Source organism: Jaculus jaculus, chromosome 1 (genome assembly GCF_020740685.1).
Source record: "Jaculus jaculus isolate mJacJac1 chromosome 1, mJacJac1.mat.Y.cur, whole genome shotgun sequence".
Lineage (NCBI taxonomy): Eukaryota > Metazoa > Chordata > Mammalia > Rodentia > Dipodidae > Jaculus > Jaculus jaculus.
The window spans coordinates 325,679,061-325,701,165 of record NC_059102.1 but is presented as its reverse complement, the minus strand read 5'-3'; the positions used below and the strand labels follow the sequence as shown (position 1 = coordinate 325,701,165).

General features: G+C 44.9%; 1 protein-coding gene across 2 annotated transcripts; it reads right to left on the bottom strand.

Annotated features, from left to right (window-relative positions):
- Positions 1-693: 693 nt before the first annotated feature.
- Positions 694-21,051, bottom strand: Cnih4 (cornichon family AMPA receptor auxiliary protein 4). Of its 2 annotated transcripts, XM_045133026.1 has the most exons (5): positions 20,852-21,034; positions 15,652-15,720; positions 9,360-9,472; positions 4,442-4,582; positions 694-1,339 (listed from the first exon to the last, which is right to left on the bottom strand). In XM_045133026.1, exons 1-5 carry the CDS (start codon positions 20,918-20,920, stop codon positions 1,312-1,314), a joined length of 420 nt encoding a protein of 139 aa, XP_044988961.1. In that variant the 5' UTR covers positions 20,921-21,034; the 3' UTR covers positions 694-1,311. The 2 variants fall into 2 exon arrangements, with proteins under 2 accessions (XP_044988961.1, XP_044988966.1); XM_045133031.1 differs by lacking the exon at positions 694-1,339 and having other exon boundaries at positions 4,442-4,535; positions 20,852-21,051.
- Positions 21,052-22,105: the final 1,054 nt, after the last annotated feature.

The window sequence follows — 22,105 nt, the reverse complement described above, 5'->3', positions numbered from 1 at the left end:
GACAGCAGTTTCCACAAGGCAGCTCCAAGGACCTGAGTGGCCAGGTACTGCTATGTGCATGCAGTGTGGCTTGTACTGGTCTCCCAGCTCTCAGTGGTCAGTGCAGAAGAAGGGTTGCAGGTAATCCTGGCAACAAGTGAGGATTAATAGGCCAGTTTCATTGACAATGACTGAGCTCCTGATTCTAACATGATGAGTATCTCTTACCAAATTATCTCACCAAATCCACTAAAGTATCAAAGAGAAGCGGGCATGATGGCACACACCTTTAATCCTAGCACTGGAGAAGCAGAGGCAGAAGGATCCCTGTGAGTTCAAGGCCAGCCTGAGACTACATAATGAACTCCAGGTCAACCTGACCTAGAGCAAGATGCTACCTCAAGAAACCATAAAATCAGATCAAATACAACTGGAAGATTTATGCAAAAATAAAAGCCTGGCCAGAGCCAAGAAGATTGTGTCGCTCTGGAGGTACTAGCTTTTATTTATTTATTTATTTATTTATTTATTTTTAGTTTTCCAAGGTAGGGTCTCACTTTAGCCCAGACTGACCTGGAATTCACTCTGTAGTCTCAGGATGGCCTCGAATTCTCGGCCATCCTCCTACCTCTGCCTCCCAAGTGCTGGGATTAAAGGCATGTGCTACCACGCCCGGCAAGTACTAGCTTTTAAATGAAAGCTCTTAATAAAATCTTGACTTTAAAATTTATTTTTCCTTTCTATAAGCAGGAATTACATCATACCTGGAAAATGGCTTGTAAGGTTTCACAAATTCTACAAAGAAATATGTCATTTATGAAACATCATTTTCTGTTAACATTCTTGTGGAAAGGCTGACAGTCCCATAAACCCTTAAGCCACATTAACAAGAGGCTGCCAAAACACAGGCAAGGAAGACCAGTAACTTTCTTCTTTGTCCACATTATCTGTGCTGCTCTGGGCTCTGACTTCTCAGCAAACTTCATGGCAGCCCAGCTCTTCTACTAAGACTTTTAGATGTATCTTTATTTCTTTGGCATGCAAGGCTAGCACACACTCCCACTGCTGCACAAAACAGCCACCTTCACATACCAATGACGCAAAACACCTTCGTGAGCTGAGGTTCAAGCTAAAGTTGAGAACCAGAAATCTACAAAAACTCAATGGTTTTTTTAAATACTTTATATGGTAAAAATACAGCAAAAATAGTTTTTTTGTTCAAAGACCAAAATATATACTGCTATGGTCATGGTTCTAAGGATGACTTAAGTAGTCTCTGGCTCCTCAGTGCACGGTGTAGTGTAGGTTGATGTGGACCCAGCTTCTGCAGCTTCAGTCATTTATCAAAGCTAAAATCATACTGTGGAAAGAAGAAAGAGATGTTACTAAGATTTCCCTAGGAGTTCTCTAGAGACTGCTCTGCCCAGACTCATATTTGAGGCTCATTAAGGGAGGCAACCTATTGTACCTAATGTAAATATTCTTTACCATGCAGGCATGGTGGCGCACACCTTTAATCCCAGCACTGAGGAAGCAGAGATAGGAGGATGGCCATGAGTTTGAAGGCTAACATAGTAAACTCATGGTAAACTCATTCCAAATCAGCCTGAGCTAGAGTGAGACCCTACATTGAAAAGCAAAAAAAAAAAAAAAAAAAAAAAAAGGCTGGAGGGATGGCTTACCAGTTAAGGCATTTGCCTACAAAGCCAAAGGACCCTGGTTCGATTCCCCAGGACCCATGTTAGCCAGCTGGACAAGGAGGCACACACGTTGCATCAGGAGTTCGTTTGCAGTGGCTGGAGACCCTGATGCGCCCATTCTCTCTCCCCCCCTCCGTCAAATAAATAAAAATAAAATATTTATCCCAGCACTTGGGAGGCAGAGGTAGGAGGATCACTGTGAGTTCAAGGCCACCCTGAGACTCCATAGTGAATTCCAGGTCAGCCTGGGCTAGAATGAGACCCTACCTCAAAAAAATAAAATAAAATATTTTTTAAAAAAAAGTTGGGCATGGTGGCATGTACCTTTAATCCTAGCAGTCAGGAGGCAGAGCTAGGAGGACTGCCATGAGTTCGAGGCCACCCTGAGAGTACACAGTGAATTCCAGGTCAGCCTTGGCTAGGATGAGACTATATCTCAGGAAATCAAAATTAAAAAAAAAAAATTTGTACATGAAAGCCTCTTAATGCCCTCTTTTTATCAGGGTTGGGTAATATAACCTAAAACCAATTTGAGACTATAATTAGAAAAAGCTAGGTCGAGGAAAAAGCTAAATTCTTTGTCCAGATCTCTAATCAGATCTCCGCACATGCTATCACTTTGCCTGGAACCCATCACCATTATCCTAGTAAATTCCGACCTGGACTTTACGACTGGCTTCTGAAGCACCTCCTTTGGGAAGCTGGCCTCAGCCCCGTGTAACACAAAGTTTCCTTCCTTCCACAGCCCACCGCAGTCCTGTGTGCTCTGGCTTACAGGCTAATCTGTACCAATGGCCCCTGAGCTGCAGGATGAGCACAGAAGCTGGGCACCTTCACGTGCAGTGCTACGTATCAGCTTAGACTGCAATGCCAAGCTGAACATCTGCAACGCAGGGAGCTACGCTGCTCCTCTGTGTCAATTGTGAGCCTTCAGTATCTGACACATTAGGGTCACCCAGAAAATACTCATGAAGGCACAACAATGAAACATAATTGGTTCCTCTTATGGGAGCGGTCAACCTTGCTCTGCTCAATCAAATGACTACAATACACAGAAACACCCCTAGTACTGCTGATAGTATACATGATCCACTGTCTAAATTTAACCACACCACAGGCACTGAGTGTGCAGCACACATGAATAGCAGTAGCTAATGTTTTTGAGCAATTTTTCAGTTTATTATTGATGAAAAACCTAAGTGCGCCAACATGCCAAGCTTGTTTCTGTTCTTGAGAGGATCTTGCTATATCTCAAGCTGGATTGGAACTCACTTTGTAGTCCAGGCTGACCTTAAACTTGCAACTCTGACTCAGCTTTCCACGTGCTGGGATTACATGTCTGTGTACTACTGTGCCTAGCAAAACAGTAATTTAAATCTTAATCTAGCCAGAAATAGTGGTTTATGCTTGTAATCCCAGCCCTGGGAAAATTGAGGCAATGAGGACTGCCACAAATTTGAGGCCTGCAAGTACTAGGTAAGCCAGGGTTACAAAGTAGCAAGACTCTATCTCAAAAATATCAAAGGAAAGCCATGCTAGCATCATGTCAAGAATATTTACCATGAGGGCGTGGTGGCACACACCTTTAATCCCAGCACTCAGGAGGCAGAGGCAGGAGGATCGCTATGAGTTTGAGGCCACCCTGAGACGACATAGTAAATTCCTGGTCAACCTGGGCTAGAGTGAGACCCTACCTCGAAAAACCAAAAAAAAAAAAAAAAAATCAAAGGAGGGCTGGAGAGATGGCTTAGCAGTTAAGGCACTTGCCTGCAAAACCAAAAGACCTGGGTTTGATTCCCCAGTGCCCACATAAGGCCAGATGCACAAAGTGGCACATGTGTCTGGAGTTTGTTTGCAGTTGCTACAAGCCCTGGCATGCCCATCCCCTCCCATCTGCCTCTCTCTCAAATAAGTAACTAAGTAATATTTTTTTTAATTGAAGGAAGGGGCTTAAGAGATGGCTTAGTGGTCAAGGTGTTACCTGTGAAGCCAAAGGACCTGGGTTTGATTTCCCAGGACCCACGTAGGCCAAAGGCCAAGGGGCACATGTGTCTGGAGTTCATTTGCAGCAGCTCAAGGCCCTCGTGTGCCCATTTTCTCTCTGTCTGTCCCTCCCTTCCCTCTATCTCTGCTTGAAAATAAGTAAAGAAAATTAAGTCGGGCGTGGTGGCACACGCCTTTAATCCCAGCACTCGGGAGGCAGAGGTAGGATCGCCATGAGTTCAAGGCCACCCTGTGACTACTTAGTGAATTCCAGGTCAGCCTGAGCCAGAGTGAGACCCTACCTCGAAAAACCAAAAACTAAATTAATTAAATTAAAAAAAATGCCAGATGCATAAGGTGGCACATCCGTCTGGAGTTTGTTTGCAGTGGCTGGATTCCCTAGCATGCTCATTCTTTCTGACTCTCTTTCTCTCCCTCTCTTTGTCTCTAATACATAAATAATCTTTTAAAAAAATTATTAAGAAAATGTATATATCCACACACAGAGACATTCACAAACAGAAAACTACAACACAACAACAAACCATTACCTGTGTTGTTTCTAATCAATAGGAAGATAACCTCAACAGCTAAGGAGCGCTAGGGTACCACAGAGAATCCCACTGCAGCCTGGGAAGAACGCTGATTCAATGATATGAAAAATCTTTATGGCAACTAGAAGTTCACACAGTTCACAAGTTTTATAACGTCAGTCAGTACAGGATCCTCACACAAAGACGGACATGACATCTAGGGTGATATGAGAGCTCTAAACTCACCTATAAAGGTACATGAAGAAACAAAGCAAGTAGAACCCAAGCTTGATCATAGCTTCTTTCATGTGTGACTTCAACTGCCCTCGATTGTGTATTTCTGTTGGGTCGAACACTCCCATGTTACCACTTGGGACCATAATGAACCTGATAAGGGAGGCACACATTAGAAAGAAGATCAAACTGTCAGTATGAATAGTGAAAAACAGTCAACCAACCTGCAAATATGAAATAGTCACAACAGCCTTAAATTCATACCAAATATAAACAGAGTAATATGACAAAGTGTTGGACTACCATTTAGTTTTCCAGTGGAGATCATAATAATGGGCTGGTGAGATGTCTTAGAGGTTAAGGCACTTGCCTGCAAAGCCAAAGGACCCAAAATCAATTCCCCAGGAACCACATAAGCCAGTTGTAAAAGGCGAAGGAAGCATCTGGAGTTCATTTGCAATAGCTGGAGGCCATGGTGTGCCTCATTCTCTCAAATAAATAAATAAAAACTTAAAAAAAAAAAAAAACAACTAGGTGCCAGGTGTAGTGGCGCATGCCTCTTTAATCCCAACACTTGGGAGGTAGGAGGATTATCATGAGTTTGAGGCTACCCTGAGACTACATGGTCAGCCTGGGCAAGAGCAAGATCTTACTTGAAACAAACAAAAATATCTTGGGCTGGAGAGATGGCTCAGCAGTTAAGATGCTTACCTGCAATGCCTGCCAACCCAGGTTCAATTCCCCAGTACCCAGGTAAAGCCAGATACACAAAGTGGTGCGTTCATCTAGAGTTCATTTGCAGTAGTTAGGGGCCCTGGTGCACCCACTCTCATATCTGTCCCTTTGTCTCTCTCAAATAAATAAATAAAAATTTTAGTGCTGGGCATGATGGCACACACCTTTAATCCCAGCACTTGGGAGGCCAAAGTAGGAAGATTGTCGTGAGTTCAAGGCCACCCTAAGGCTACAGTAAATTCCAGGTTAGCCTAGACGAGAGTGAGATCCTACCTCAAAAACACTAAAAAAGTAAACTTAAAAAAATATTTTTTTTGAAGAAGAGAAAAAAAAAGGGTACACCAGGCCCACTTGCCACTGCACACAAACTCCAGGTACATGGGCCATTTTGTGCATCTGGTTTTACGTGGGTTCTGGGGAATTAAACCCAAGCTATCAGGCTTTGCAAGCAAGTGTCTTTAACTATTGAGCATCTCTCCAACCCCTTAATTTAAAAAAAAAAAAAATTATTTATTTATTTGAGACAAAGAAGCAGATAGAGAATGAGTATGCCAGGGCCTCCAGCCAACACAAACTCCAGATGCATGCTCCACCCTGTGCATCTGGCTTTATGTGAGTACTGGGGAATCAAACCTATATCCTTAGGCTTAACAGTCAAGCACTCTCTCCAGCCCCCACCCTTAACTTTTTTAAGATAAAAAAATATGTGTATTTTAGGCTAGGCATGGTGGTGCATGCCTTTAATCCCAGCCAAGAGGCAGAGATAGGAGGATCGCCATGAGTTCTAGGCCACCAAGACTACAGTGAATTCCAGGTCAGCCTGGGCTAGAGTGAAACCCTACCTCAAAAAAAAATAAAAATAAAAAATTGACTCATGCCAACTATTTGCCCAATATTCCAAAGTGAACAACTTATTTTGACTTAATAAAGTATTTTGTTGTATTTTTAAAAAATATTTTCATTTATTTATCAACAAGCAAAAAGATAAAGATTGGGCACACCAGAAACTCTAGCCGCTGCAAACAAACTCCAGATGCATGTGTCCCTTTTGTGCACCTGGCTTTATGTGGGTACTGAAGAGCCATCATACTCAGGTTATAAGATTTTGCAGACAAGTGCCTTAACTGCTGAGCCATCTCTCTAGCCCCGTTTTGATGTTCGTTGTTTCACTACAGGAACATACTTTTGTATAGAGAGCAGGCTTTTGTGTGTGCGAGGGAGAGAGGGAGAGAGGGAGGGAGACAAAGACAGACAGGGAGAGGGAAACAGAAAAGTTCCATGTAGTCTCTGATGGCCTCCCACTCACTATATAGCCAGGACTGGGCTTGAACCCCTGAACCTCCTGCCTCTACCTCCCAAGTGCTGGTATTATAAGCATATGCCCAGCTGTTAATTTTTTAAAGTATTTTTCTTTATTTGAGGGGGGCAGGAAGAGAGCATACCAGAGCCTCTTGCCACTGCAAACCAACTGCAGATGTGTGTGCCACACTGTGCATCTGGCTTAACATGAGTACTGGGGCACTGAACCCAGGTCAGCGAGCTTTGCAGGCAAGTTCCTTTAACTACTAAGTCATCTCCCTATTCCCCCAGCTGTTGATGTTTTTAACTACCTGTGGTGGTTTGATCCAGGTGTCCCCCATAAACTTAGGTGTTCTGAATGCTAGGTTCCCAGCTAATGGAGATTTGAGAATTAGTGCCTTCTGGAGGCAGTGTATTGTTGGGGGCAGGCTTATGGGTGTTATAGCCAGTTTCCCCAAGGCAGTGTTTGGCACACTCTCCTGTTCCTGTTGTCCACCTTATGTGGGCCAGGGGGTGATGTCCACCCTCTGCTCATGCCCTCATGCCATCGTTTTTGCCTGCCATCATGAAGCCTCCCCCTCAAGCCTGTAAGTCAAAACAAACCTCTTTTTTTTCCCCCACATGCTGCTCTTGGTTGGGTGATTTCTACCAGCAATACAAACCTGACTGCAACAGTAAAGTGGTACCGAGGAGTGGGGTTGCTGCTAGACACCTGACTGTGTAGCTTTGGCCTTTTGGAGCTGATTTTCAAGAGGAAAGTGGAAGGATTTGAAAACTTAGCCTAAGAGCTGCCTTGCAGTGCTGTAAGTACAGCTTGATAGACTATTCTGGTCAGAGCTGCAAGACTTGAATGCAGTTTGAACTGTGGACTGTGAGGTTTGGCTTATGAGGGTGAGAAAGAGCTTTGCTTGGACTGGGCTGGCAGTCTGTGTGAGAAGCTTGCTTTTATGCCCGTGTCCTGAGAAGAAGTTGTACAGGGTTGTTTTGCGTAGGGATGAATTGGTATGAGCAGAGGATATGGCACAGAAAGAAAAATCATTGGGTGAACTGTTGCCCATTTGCTACAATTGAGAGATTACAACCTTTGAGACTGAGCCAGCTGGCCTGTGCTGGGGCAACAAGAAGAATGTCAACTCTTTTGGAAGGGCCTGAGTGCTCAAGAAGTGTTGCTGGGGGGGTTGGAGAGATGGCTTAGTGGTTAAGCGCGTGCCTGTGAAGCCTAAGGACCCCAGTTCGAGGCTCAGTTCCCCAGGACCCATGTTAGCCAGATGCACAAGGGGGCACACGCGTCTGGAGTTCGTTTGCAGTGGCTGGAAGCCCTGGCGTGCCCATTCTCTCTCTCTCCTTCTATCTGTCTTTCTCTCTGTGTCTGTCGCTCTCAAATTAATAAATTATATAAATAAATAAATAATAAAAAAAGAAGTGTTGCTGGGTGTGGTGGTACACACCTTTAATACTAGCGCTTGAGAGGCTGAGGTAGGTGGAATACCATGAACTCGAAGCCACCCTGAGACTACATAGTGAGTTCCAGGTCAGCCTGGACTACAATGAGACCCTAACTTGAAAAACAAAACAAAAAAAAGTGCTATTCTTCAAAGTCTGCTTTATTCCCCTCTGGATTAACAAACTGGCACCATACTTGGTATTGTGGAATATATGAAAAATGCAGGAGAGAGAGAGTCATTAAGTTTGCAACACGGTCTTGTGTTTTGGAAATGGCTATGGGCAACGTGAAGCAGGTTTGCTGGATGCCTGCATGGAGACCCCATGGAGCCATGAAGATGAACCGTGGACTGCAGTGGAGATCCAGTGGATATACTGGGACCACGAGATGGCTACCAAGGAGAGCTGCCAGCCCTGATGAAGTTTTCCAGGACTGTGAGTAGCCTAGCTGGAAGGGTGGAATTGAAACTCATTTCAGAGACTTGTTGCTGGTTAGAATTATCGGACTTGGAGATTTGTCATTGGCTAGAGTTGCTGGACTTGAAACTAGAGTTTAATATTTTCCCTGCTTAAATCTTGTGTTGGTTGAATGTTTCTTTGCTATGCCCAAAGCCATCTTTTGCAGTGTGAATGTTTATTCTGTGCCATTGTGGGTTTTTGGGGGATTTTTTTTGGTATTACAGCTCAGTTAAAAGATCTTGAACTAGGGCTGGAGAGATGGCTTAGCGGTTAAACGCTTGCCTATGAAGCCTAAGGACCCTGGTTCGAGGCTCGGTTCCCCAGGTCCCACGTTAGCCAGATGCACAAGGGGGCGCACGCGTCTGGAGTTCGTTTACAGAGGCAGGAAGCCCTGGCGCGCCAATTCTCTCTCTCCCTCTATCTGTCCTTCTCTCTCTGTGTCTGTCACTCTCAAATAAATAAATAAAAAATAAAAAATAAAAAAAAGATCTTGAACTATGGGGATGTTTGAACATCATTGGGATTAAAAACTATGGGAACTTTTAAGTTGGATGAATGCATTGCATTTTATATCATGTATGGTTATCAGTTATGGGGCCAGGGATGGAATCTGGTGGTTTGATTCAGGTGTCCCCCATAAACTTAGGTGTTTTGAATGCTAGGTTCCCAGCTGATGGAGATTTGAGAATTAACGCTTTCTGGACACAGTGTATTGTTGGGGGCAGGCTTATGGGTGTTATAGCTAGTTTCCCCAAGCCAGTGTTAGGCACACTCTCCTGTTCCTGTTGTCCACCTTATGTTGGCAAGGAGGGTGATGTCCACCCTGTGCTCATGGCATCATTTTCCCTGCCATCATGAAGCTTCCACCTTGAGCCTGTAAGCCAAATTAAACCTTCTTCCCCACAAGCTGCTCTTAGTTGGATGATTCGTACCAGCAATGCAAACCTGACTGCAACACTACCCTCACACAAAACAATAAAACAATTACACTCACCGATATATATTCCAAGTGGCAACAGGTAAATTGAGAAGGAAGATGAACCAGTGCAATGAGACAAGCATTAACACAGTAACAATGGTGTGGCCAATCAACTCTGGAATTACCCACTGCAAGGCAAGAACAGAGTGTCATATTCCTCTGTGGCATCTTTTCTGTTTCAACTTATCATTTGAGGCTAATCAATCAATGTACAGATAATTTACAAACTACTGACTGTTTCAAAATAATTTTTTTTTCAAGGTAGGGTCTCTCTGTAACCCTGGATGACCTAGAATTCATTATGTAGTCTCAGGTTGGACTTGAATTCATGGCAATCCTCTTTCCTCTGCCTCCCAAGTGCTGGGATTAAAGGTGTGCACCACCATGCCCGGCAAAAAAGAAAAAAAAAAAACGGTCTTGCTGTAGCCCAGGCTGACCTGGAATTTACTACATAGTCTCAGGGTGGCCTCGAACTCATAGCGATCCTCCCACCTCCGCCTCCCAAGTGCTGGGATTAAAGGCATGCACCACCACACTCGGCCCCAAGGTGGTGCATGTGTCTGGAATTCCATCTACAGTGGCTGGAGGCCCTGGGTTGCCCATTCTCTCCTTCTCTCTCTTTTCTTCTCTCTCTGCCTTTGTTCTCTCTCAAATAAATAAAATGTGAAGAAACAAAAAAGCACCAGGAGGGGCTAGAGAGATGGCTTTAGCCACTAAGGCCCTTGCCTGTAAAGCCAAATAACCCAGGTTTGATTCCCCAGTACCCATGTAATGCCAGATACACAAGGTGGTACATGCATCTGGAGTTCATTTGCAGCGGCTGGATGCCCCAATGCACCCATATTTTCTCTCTGTCAAATAAATAAATAAATAAAAGGGGGGCTGGGGAAATGGCTTGGCAGTTAAGATGCTTTGCCTGCAACGCCTAGGGACCCAAGTTTGACTCTCCAGGTCCCATGTAAGCCAGACACACAGTAGTGATGAAAGCATACAAGGTCACACATGCTCACAAGGAGTTCGATTGTGGTAGCTGGAGGCCCTGATGTGGCAATTCTTTCTCCCTCTCTCTCTCTCTCTCTCTTTTGCTCTCTCACATTTGAGAAAAAAAAAAAAAAAAAAAAAACACCAGGACTGGTGGTGGCATGTGCCTATAATTGCAGCTCTCTGGCAGCAGATACAGGTGGATCCCTGGGGCTCACTGAAGAGCCAGTCCAGCTTACTTGGTAAACTCCAGGCCAATCACAGTTCCTGAGTCTAAAAAGATGAATAATCTTCTTGGGAAAAAATACTCAAGGTTGTCCTCTGGCCTCCTCATGCAAATACACATACATGTAGCCACATTCATGAACACACAACACAGAAATACAAAGTAAAATTATAACATACTATGTTTAGAAAATTCAGAAGACAAAGCAGAGGTAATAATAAGGGAAAAAACTAAATGAATAAAAGTATTTTTAAAAAGCCAAGCATGATTAGCCGGGCGTGGTGGCGCACACCTTTAATCCCAGCACTCGGGAGGCAGAGGTAGGAGGATTGCCATGAGTTCAAGGCCACCCTGAGACTCCATGGTGAATTCCAGGTCAGCCTGGGCTAGAGTGAGACCCTACCCCGAAAAAAAAAAAAAAAAAAAAAAAGCCAAGCATGGTGGCTCATGCCTTTAATACCAGCACTCAGGAGGCAGCAGAGGAAGGAGGATTGCTATGAATTCCAGGCCAGCCAGAGATTGCATAGTGAATTCCAGGTCAGCCTGGGCTAGAGCAAGAACCCACCTCAAAAAAAAAAAAAAAAAAAAAAGCCGGACGTGATGGCACACGCCTTTATTCCCAGCACTCAGGAGGCAGATGGCAGATGTACAATTGCTGTGAGATCGAGACCAGCCTGATACTACATAGTGAATTTCAGGTCAGCCTGGGCCTTGAAAACCGCCCCCCAAAAAAGGGCTGGGTGATAGGCTTAGTGGTTAAGGTGTTTTCCTGGGAAGCCTAAGAACCCAGTTTCAATTCCCTAGTACCCACATAAGCCGGATGCACAAGATGGTACATGGATCTGGAGTTTATTTTCAGTGGCTGGAGGCCCTGGTGTGCCTAGTCCTCTCTGCCTCTTAATTAAATAAATATTAAAAAAGAAAAAAGAAAAAACTAGGGCTGGAGAGATGGCTCAGTAGTTAAGATGCTTGCCTACAAAGCCAAAGCTTTCCCATTTGATTCTCTAAGACCCACGTAAGTCACGTACATAAGGGGCGCAAGCATCTGGGGTTCAGTTGAGTGGCTGGAAGCCCTAGCGTACCCATTCTCTCCCTCTCTTTCTATCTCTGCTTCTTTCTCTCTCTCAAATAAATAAAGTGTATTTTTAAAAAATACAGGAAGTCTTTTCTTCTGGTTTTTTATTAGAATTGGCACGACAGGGCCTCCAGCCACTGCAATCTCCAGACTCATAAGCCACCTTGATGCATGTGTGACCCTGCACCTCTAGGACCTGGAGAGTCAAATGTGTCCTTAGTTTTACAGGCAAGCACTTTAACAGTTAAGCCAACTCTTCATTACCAGGAAGTCTTTTCTTGAAATGTCTATTTATTTTTATAAAAAGCACCAACCCAGAACAGAATATGTAAAATTACTGAGTAATCCATCTAATAAAAATCTGGGGGCTGGAGAGATGGCTTTTGCGGTTAAGCGCTTGCCTGTGAAGCCTAAGGACCCCGGTTCAAGGCTCGGTTCCCCAGGTCCCACGTTAGCCAGATGCACAAGGGGGCGCACGCGTCTGGAGTTCGTTTGCAGAGGCTGGAAGCCCTGGCACGCCCATTCTCTCTCTCTCCCTCTATCTCAAATAAATAAATTAATTAATTAATTAAAAAAAAAATCTGGGGCTGGCACACAAGCCTTCTTAACACAAAGGGCGATATAAAATCAATTAAGAGGCTGAAGAGATAGATGGCTTAGTGGTGAAGGCACTTGCCTATGAAGCCTATGGACCCAGGTTCAACTCCCCAGAGCCCATGTAAGCGTGATGCACAAAGTGGCTCATCAGTCTGGAGTTCGTTTGCAGTGGCTAGAGGCCCTGGTGTGTGTGCTCTCTTACTCTCTCCGCCCCCTCTTCTCTCTCTTTCTTTCTCATAAATAAATAAATAAACTTTAAGGGGGGAGGGAGGGAATTACCATGGGATTTTTTTTTATAATCATGGAAAACATTAATAAAAATTTTAAAAATAAAAATAATAATAATAAATAAAAAAGATGTGCCGGCCTGCAGCACAAGAGTTGAAACAGACCCCGAAGGAGGGAGTGGGCATGGATCTGAGACAAGAACACAAGGAATGGAGCCAAGACAAGTTCTGATCAAGGCTCAGGTTTATTCAGGCAGACACAAGCTTATATACAGAATAAAAAACTTTCTTGACAATGCCTATATTCCTAAAGCCACCTTCACCAGGGACATATGATAATTAATGTCTCTGGTGCCTGCTTCTTCTAGGCCATACGATAAGGCCTCTGTGGCTGGTGCCTACCTCACGTTAATTGCCTCTGTGTCAAGAGGTCAAAGAGCAGCTGCAGTTCCTGAGGTCGAAGAGAGGCTGAAGCTCCCGACAAAGATACTTAGATTTAGGTGTACTCAACACTGAATTTGTCAGAACATCTCTAATAATGTTCTAACATGCTTTCATACTTTCAAAAGTGTGTCTACATGTGTATACTGAATAAATATTATAAATTTAAAAAATAAATAAATAAATAAACTTTTTAAAAAATCTGGGGCTGCAGCCGGGCATTGTGGCACATGCCTTTAATCCCAGCACTCAGGAGGAAGTGGTAGGAGAATCGCCATGAGTTCAAGGCCACCCTGAGACCACATAGTGAATTCCAGGTCAGCCCGGGCTACAGTGAGACCCAACTTTGAAAAAAATAAAAACAAACAAACAAACAAATCTGGGGCTGGAGAGGCTTAGCAGTTAAGGCACTTGCCTGCAAAGCCAAAGGACCCAAGTTCAATTCCCCAGGATCCACATAAGCCACATGCACAGAGCGGCACATCTGAAGTTTGTTTGCAGTGGCTAGATGTCCTGGCGTGCCAATTCCTTCTTTCTCTTGGCCTCTTTCATAAATAAATACTAAAAATATGTATAAAAACCTGTCAGCCTTCTGAAGAGGAAGGTAGTTCACTAAAAATTTAACTTATGGGCTGGAGGGATGGCTTAGTGATTAAGGTGTTTGCCTGCAAAAGCCAAAGGACTCAGGTTCAATTCCCCAGGACCCACGTTAGCCAGATGCCCAAGGGGGTGCATGCATCTGGAGCTCATTTGCAGTGGCTGGAGGCTCTTGTGCACCCCTTCTCCCTCTCCCCCTCTTTCTATCAAATAAATAAGTGTGAAAAATTTTTTAAAAATTAAAGTTGGGTGTGGCGGCAAATACCTTTAATTCCAGTCCTAAGGAGGCAGAGGTAGGAGGATCTCTGTGAGTTGGAGGCCATCCTGAGACTACATAGTGACTTCCAGGTCAGCCTGGGCTAAAGGGAGACTTTAGCCGGGCACGGTGGTGCACACCTTTAATCCCAACACTTGGGAGGCAGTGGTAGGAGGACTGCCATGAGTTCAAGGCCACCCTGAGAGTCCATAGTGAATTCCAGGTCAGCCTAGGCTAGAGTGAGACCCCCACCTTGAAAAGCCAAAAAAATAAATAAATAAAGGGAGACCTTACCCTCCCAAAAACAATAAATAAATAAATAAATAAATCTTTCAAAGCAAGTGCCTTTAACTGCTGAGCCATCTCTGCAGTCCAGCTTCCCAGAGTCACATCTGTATGTAAGACAACCATTTTCCTCATGGACAGAGAAACGAAAGTGAACTGAGGATGTGAACACATACAGGGACTGTTTTTAGGTCAAGCCAAAGTGCCTCTCTCTGTATCTTATTTTTACATGAACTTTTTTCTAGAGAGCTTTCCTGTCTGCTCACTTCACAGAATGAATCAGGGTCAAAGGTTTCCCTGGGGCTGGAGAGATGGCTCAGCAGTTAATGGCACTAGTTTGGAAAATGTGCTGCCCCAGGTTTGATTCCTAGTACCCACACAAAAGGACACAAAAGTGGCACATCTATCTCGTGCGTGCAGTGGCAAGAGGGCCTGGGGTATGCGCAGGCACGCACACACAAAGGACTTCTTGTATCTATATAAGCACTACAAGTCATAGGATTTATGTCACTATAAAGTATTCATTATACTAAATGTAAAATGGCCTTATGACAAATCAACTAATTAAGTCTATTTCTCCACAAGCCATACAAGGAAGGTCTATTACTCAACAAAAGACAGACTGAGCAGTTTTTCCATGAAGGGGAGGAGGAGAAATGGACACAGAAAACAGAATAATTAGCCTCATAATGAACCTTTGCCTACTGAGTAGGAACACATTCAGTAAAGGATGTAAAATCAGATCTTCTTGCCAGGCGTGATGGCACATGCCTTTAATCCCAGCACTCAGGAGGCTGAGGCAGAAGGACTGTGAATTTGAGGCCATCCTGAAACTACTGCGTAGTGAATTCCAGGTCAGCCTGAGCTAGACTGAGACCCTACCTCAAAAAACCAAAACAATAAAAAATAAATAAAATCAGATCTTCTAGAGAACATCAAGACTTAAAGCAAAGCAAAGCTGGGTATGGTAACTGAGGTATGTGAGTTAGGGGCCAGCCTAGGCTACAGAGTGAGTTCCTGGTCAGCCTGGGCTACAGAGTGAGTGAGACTCTGCCTACAAAAAAACAAACAAAACATAAATAGAATACAGCAAAACGCAGCAACTCTAACAACACTCCAGAGGCAGGAGGGTCTTTATGAGTTGAGACCAGTCTGAGACTACACAGTGAGTGCCTGGGCAGCCTGGGCTAGAGTGAGACCCTATCCCACAAGTGTGTATGTACACACATGCACGCGCACGTACACACACACACACACACACACCAAAAAAAAAAAAAAATATATATATATATATATATATATATACACACATATATATATATATATAAAGCCAGGTGTGGTGGAGCACGCCTTTAATCCCAGGGGAGGCAGAGGTAAGAAAGAGGATTGCCATGAGTTCAAGGCAACCCTGAGAATACAGAGTGAATCCCAGGTTAGCCTGGGCTAGAGTGAGACCCTACCTCGAAAAAAGCAAAAAAAAAAAATTTTTTTTACTTAAAAAAAATACACACACTCACATACATACATGCAAAAATACACACACACACACACACACACACACACACACACACTCATTATCTACAATTGGCTTTAATGCTAAAATGAGCAAAGAAATGCCTTACCTTGTTTAATTTTGAGCAACATGATCTAGCATTAATGTAATCACATTCTAAATCAGACAATGTAATTATCTGGTGATAAAGATAAGGAATAATATCTTTTATTTAGAAACTTAGTATTTAAAAAGTTCAGAGGAGAAAAAAAAAAGTTCAGAGGGCTCAAGGGGATCGTTCAGCAGTAAAAGGCACTTATTAGCAAAGCCTGATGGCTCAAGTTTTGAGTTCCCAGTATCCCCATAAAACCAGATGCACAAAGTGGTGCATGTATCTGAAGTATGACTGCAGTGGCAGGAGGCCCTAGCACACCCATTCTCTCCCTCTCTCTCAAATAAATATTTTTAAAAAAGCGTTGGGGCGGGGGGGGGTGGCTGGAAAGATGGCTTAGCAGTTAAGGTGCTTGCCTATGAAGCCTATGGACCCATGTTCAATTCCCCAGTTGCAACGTAAGCCAGATGCACAAGGGGACACAAGCATCTGGAATTCATCTGCAGTGGCTAGAGGCCCTGACGCGTCTCTTTCTCTCAAATAAATAAATACAAATTACCAAATAAAACATTGTTTTAAAAAAGTTTCAAAGCCAGGCATGGTGGCACACACTTTTAATCCCAGCACTTGGGAGGCAGAGGTAGGTGGATCGATCGCCTTGAGTTCGACGCCATTCTGAGACTACATAGTGAATTCCAGGTCAGCCTGGGCTAGAGTGAAACCCTACCTAAAAAAAAAAAAAAAAATCAAACAAAAAAAAGTTCCAGGGCTGGAGAGTGGCTTGGCGGTTAAGGTACTTATCTGTGAAGCCTAAGGACCCCGGTTTGAGACTCGGTTCCCCAGGTCCTACATTAGCCAGATGCACAAGGGGGCGCACGCGTCTGGAGTTCGTTTGCAGAGGCTGGAAGCCCTGGCGCGCCCATTCTCTCTCTCTCCCTCTATCTGCCTTTCTCTCTGTGTCTGTCGCTCTCAAAATAAATTAAAATAAATAAATAAATAAAATAAAAAATAAAATTTCAGAAAGCATTCCCAATTGCAATGTAGAATTAAATTTGACTTTAATTTTAGTCATTTCCTTAGTCTGATCATTAAGCAACTCAGTTTTTCCATTTATGTTCCTCAAATTATTTTCATAAAATCATTTTTATTATGTTCATCTATTCTAACATCATAACATTCATCCTGACTTCCTCACACATGAAACAATGGCAACATGAAACACACTTTATTAAAAGCAAATAAAATCTGGGTGTGTTGGCACACGCCTTTAATCCCAGCACGCGGGAGGCAGAGGTTGGAGGATTGCCATGAGTTCAGGACCACCCTGAGACTACATAGTGAATTTCAGGTCAGCCTGAGCTACAGCAAGATCCTATCTCCTAACTCATCACTTTCCTCACAAATTGTTTTCCCAATATTTTTACTACTGTAATTATAAAAGCATCATTTGCCTAGGCTCAAAATAAGGAAAGTGGAGCTGTAGAAATGTCTCAGTGGTTAAGGCACTTGCCTGCAAAGCCTAAGGACCAGAGAGGGGGAGAATGGGCATGCCAGGGCCTCCAAACGAACTCCAGATACATGCATCCCCTTGTGCATCTGGCTTACATGGGTCCTGGGGAATTGAACCGAGGTCCTTTGGCTTTGCAGGCAAACTCCTTAACTGCTAAGCCATCTGGTCCTGGTTCCAGTTCCCCAATACCTGTGTAAGCCAGGTGCACAAGGTGGCACATGCATTGTCTGCAGTGGCTACAGGCCCTGGCACACCCAATCTCTCTCTTACCTGTGTCTTTCTCAAGTAAATAAAATATTGAAAATAAATAAGGAAAGCCATCTCTACCTTGCCCCATGTCATAATCAGTCAGAGCAAAACTCAAGATCCTTTCTTTCTAACACCACAATTAGCACAATTCTAGTTCAAGTTCAGAGGATCCTATCTTCCAGCCTTTCAGGTTTCAATCCACTCTGCAGATTCATCTTCCTAATAAACTGTTTTGTTTTGAGCTTCGTGGTTGGGGGAGGGGGCACACCCAGGTCTCCTGCTACTGCAAACAAATGCCCATCCAGCTTTACATGGCTGGCTGGGGAATTGAACTCAAGCTGGCAGGCTTTACAAGGAAGTGCCTTTAATTGCTGAGCCATCTTCCCCAGGCTCTATTTTGAGCTCTTCAACTCACAACATTTCATGTACTTATCATATAGAGCATGATGTCTGAAGAGTATATACATCGTGGAATGATTAAGTCTAGCAATCAACATGCATTATATCACATGGTTATTTTTGCAGTGAAAACACTTTCAGATCACTGTTGTAGTATTTTTCACATTGTTAGCTGCAGTCACCATAAGGAATAATGGATTTCCCTTAGCCCCACCACTCTGGAGCAGGGGATGGAACCCGGAAGCATGCCAAGCAGTCACTCTACCATGGAGCCAGGAGCCACACTACCTTCAACCCAACAATGGACTTTTTTTTTTTTTTTTTTTTTTTTGGTTTTTCCGAGGAAGGGTTTCACTCTGGCCCAGGCTGACCTGGAATTCACTATGTAGCCTCAGGGTGGCCTCGAACTCATGGCAATCCTCCTATATCTGCCTCCCAAGTGCTGGGATTAAAGGCATGCGCCACCATGCCTGGCTTCCAACAACAGATCTCTTGGAACTTGTTCCTAACTGAAATGAGTATACCTGGACCAAAGTGACTTTATCGGAGCTCTCACAGGGGCTGCAGGGTAAGTGAAAACCCTTTCCTTTCATCTGCTCTGCCTCTGCATTTCCAGCCTGACCTGCCACAGCCCAAACCAATCATAGCCGTCCGGTGATGCATTCGTTAACTATCACTCAGAAAGATACCTGCCTGCACACCTTTGCTCTTGCTGGGGTGTGACTGAGTACCACCCCCTTCCCTCTGTGGGTTGTGCTCACCACTCATTCTTACCGTCTATATGAAGTCTACTCTGACCACTTTACATCTCCTGTATTTTTTATAATTTATAGTTTATTTGGGTGTGCATGTGCACATAAGTGCGCCAATGTCTCTTGCTATTGCGATCAAATGCCCATCCAATTTTATGTGGGTGGCTGGGGAACTGAACCAGACTGATAGGCTTTGCAAGCAAGCAACTTCAACTGCTTGAGAAATCTCCCCAGATTTTTCTAGCCTAGGCTGACATGGAACTTGGGCTGGCCTCGAACTCACAGTGATCCTCCTACCTCTGCCTCCGGTTGCTGGCTTTTTTATTTTTTTTCCTATCTCTTCTAAATCACTGGGTTAACCCAAAGTACAATAATATGCTGAGTTGTATCCAAGGACAAGCTGAACGAACCTTAATGTCTACAAGCATCAAACATTCCATTTAACTTTTTTTTTTTTTGATTTTTCGAGGTAGGGTCTCACTCTAGCTCAGGCCGACTTGGAATTCACTGTCATCTCAGGGTGTCCTCGAACTCACAGCCAATCCTCCCACCTCTGCCTCCCAAATGCTGAGATTAAAGGGGTGTGCCATTACCCCCAACACCATTTAACATATTTCTATACACATAAACTGGTAAAGACCCACCCCAGGCTGTTTCGAATTAGCAAGCCTAGTTTCCCAAACTGTGAAAAGAAAAAGAAAAAATAATCCAGAGGAAGGGGAGGTGACACAGCAGCAGTTAAGGGTGCCTACTTGCAAAGCCTGCCCGGGGTTCAATTCCCCAGTACCCACATAAAATCAAAATGGCTCATGTTTCTAGAATCTGTAGCAGCAAGAAGCCCTGACAATCCCATACTCACTCTCACTCTCTCTCTCTCAAGTAAATAAATGCATTTTTTTTAAATTTTTTTTTAATATTTTATTTATTTATTTGAGAATGACAGACACAGAGAGAAAGACAGATAGAGGGAGAGAGAGAGAATGCCAGCCTCTGCAAACGAACTCCATACGCGTGCGCCCCCTTGTGCATCTGGCTAACGTGGGACCTGGGGAGCCAAGCCTCGAACCGGGGTCCTTAGGCTTCACAGGCAAGCGCTTAACCGCTAAGCCATCTCTCCAGCCCAATAAATGCATTTTTAAAAATCCAGCTCTCATTTCTGACTGTAATACTGCCTGGTTCCTCACATCCAAGGGTCACAGGTTATCAGATCCTAGGGGAGCGATGCTACTGTCTTCTTAAGACGGCTCCCTAAAGCTAATAAAATACAGGGCTCCTTCTCAGTAGGAGTCATCCTAGTAAAAACCGCTACTGGATGTTTGCTACAGAGGAACACGCAGCGCCGGGAGGGATGTTTAACACACGTTCTCCTCGCTGCTACCTAGAACGTCCGAAGTCTAGAAAACACAGACACCTGAGGTACAATGCTGTGCAGGGACTACCAAAACCCAACTTTGTCTCTTTCCATTAAAATAGGCTCCCGACCCATAATAAATTATGAAGCCACACGGAAAAAAAATATCCTGCAACTCTCCTAAAGTAGCAGTCTGCTAAACAAAGCCCAATTCAATCGGAAATGAGGTGGGGAAGAGGTGACTTCCAAAATATCCCAAATAAAGAGGGTAGCACGCGATGCTGAAGTCCCATTGTGCTTCTGATATCCTAGTACTTAAAAACCGGACAATGTTTTCCAACATTTCGGCGCGATCACAAAGACTCGGCTCCTCCGAGGTTGGAGAACACCACTTATTGGTCTTGAGAATACTGTTTAAACTACTGCACTACACACAAATACAGAAAATAATGAACTTCAACGTGTACTGACCCCCGAAAAAATAAATAAATAAAAACCTGAAAAGTTTAGAAACTGCACACCAAGTCACGTGCCATTTACAGCTCACCCACCAAGAAGACACCTCGCCGACCACTATAAAGCAATTCCTGCCCAGCGCGCAGCAGAGAACGGCCCCGCGAGGAATGAGTCACCTCCTGGGCGTGGAGAGTCCCCACGAGCGCAGACACCGTCGAGGACAAAGGGGCAGCACGGGGGGTGCTGCCCGCGACCAGCGGAGGCGGCCGAGTCTCCCGCCAGGGGGGCCCCCGAGCACCCGCCTCTGTCCGCCGAGGGCGCGGGGCTGCGGGAGGACGCGGGCTGTGGCTCCGGACCTGCCCCGGCCCGGCCCGGCCCGCGCCGCCGCTCCCTCGCCCCACACCTGCCGGATCCCCGCCCTACCTCCACCCCCCAGTCCGCGACCCCAGGACCCAACGGCCACCCCGGCCGGCCTCTGCCGCCCGCCTCGAGCAAGGATACGAAGTAGACCGAGAGGAAGATGAGCGCGCAGCAGTCGAGGAGAGAGAAGAGGAACACCGCTGCCTCCATCCTCTCTCTGCCGCCACTCAGCCCGTCAAACCCGCTCCGGGCCGCGCCGCCCGCGTGGGCTGCATGCCGGGAGTTGTGGTCCCGCGGGAAGGCCAGCGCCCAGCTGCAGGCCGAGAGTTGTGGGCTCCCCCGTGGGAAAGGCCGGCGCCCCACTGCATGCCGGGAGTTGTGGTCCTGCGGGAAAGCCAGCGCCCCGCGTGGTGCATGCTGGAAAATGTAGTTCACTCGTAGCGAGCTGCGGCCAGGATTCTTTCTGCCTCTGTTTCATTGAATACTAACAGAAGGCTTGGAACCTGCTGGATACTTGGGCATTATTCGCCATCGAGGGGTTGGTTGTTGGTTGTTTTTGTTTTGTTTTGTTTTTTTGTCTCTCTTCTTCGCACTCCTTTGCACTCCTCCAAGACACTCCTCCTCCCTCCTCCCCTACTTGAGGTTGTATCTGGCTCCATAACCCCTGGAATCAGGCCTTGAAGTTGAGAACCCTGCCTCCTGTCTCGACCCAGTGCTGAGAGATTACAGGTACCATGCCTGGTCGCCCTCCACCTCCTTGATTTCATCTCTGAGAACAGATCTTCCACAGTTGGACCCTGCCCTTCAGTTCCTGGCCCTTCAGTTTCTCCACAATTTGCAGCCGCTTGCTTTCTGTATAGCAAGGTTTCTCGCCATTCTAAGATCTTTTTGTTTGTTTGTTTTTGGTTTTTCAAGGTAGGGTCTCACTCTAGCTCAGGCTGACCTGGAATTCACTTTGTAGTCTCAGAGTGGCCTTGCACTCATGGTGATCCTCCTACCTCTGCCTCCCGAATGCTGGGATTAAAGGTGTGCGCCAACACACCCAGCTCCTTTCTAAGGTCTTTAAAAACATAATCCATGATATTTTTTATAGTCATGGAAGTTGTTAATAAAAAAAAAAGAAAAGAAAACATAATCCATGGCTGGAGAAATGGCTTAGTGATTAAGGCACTTGCCTCTGAAGCCTAAGAACCTATGTTCCACTCTCCAGGTCCTATGTAAATCAGACGCAATAGGTGAAGCAAGCAGAAGGTTGCACATGTGCAGGAGAGGTCGCATGTGGCTGGAATTCCATTGCATGGCTGGAGGCCTTGGCACACCAACACTGTCGCTCTCTCACATTAAAAATAAAGGGGAGGGGGGAGCTGGGTAGATGGCTTAGTAGTTAAGGCATTT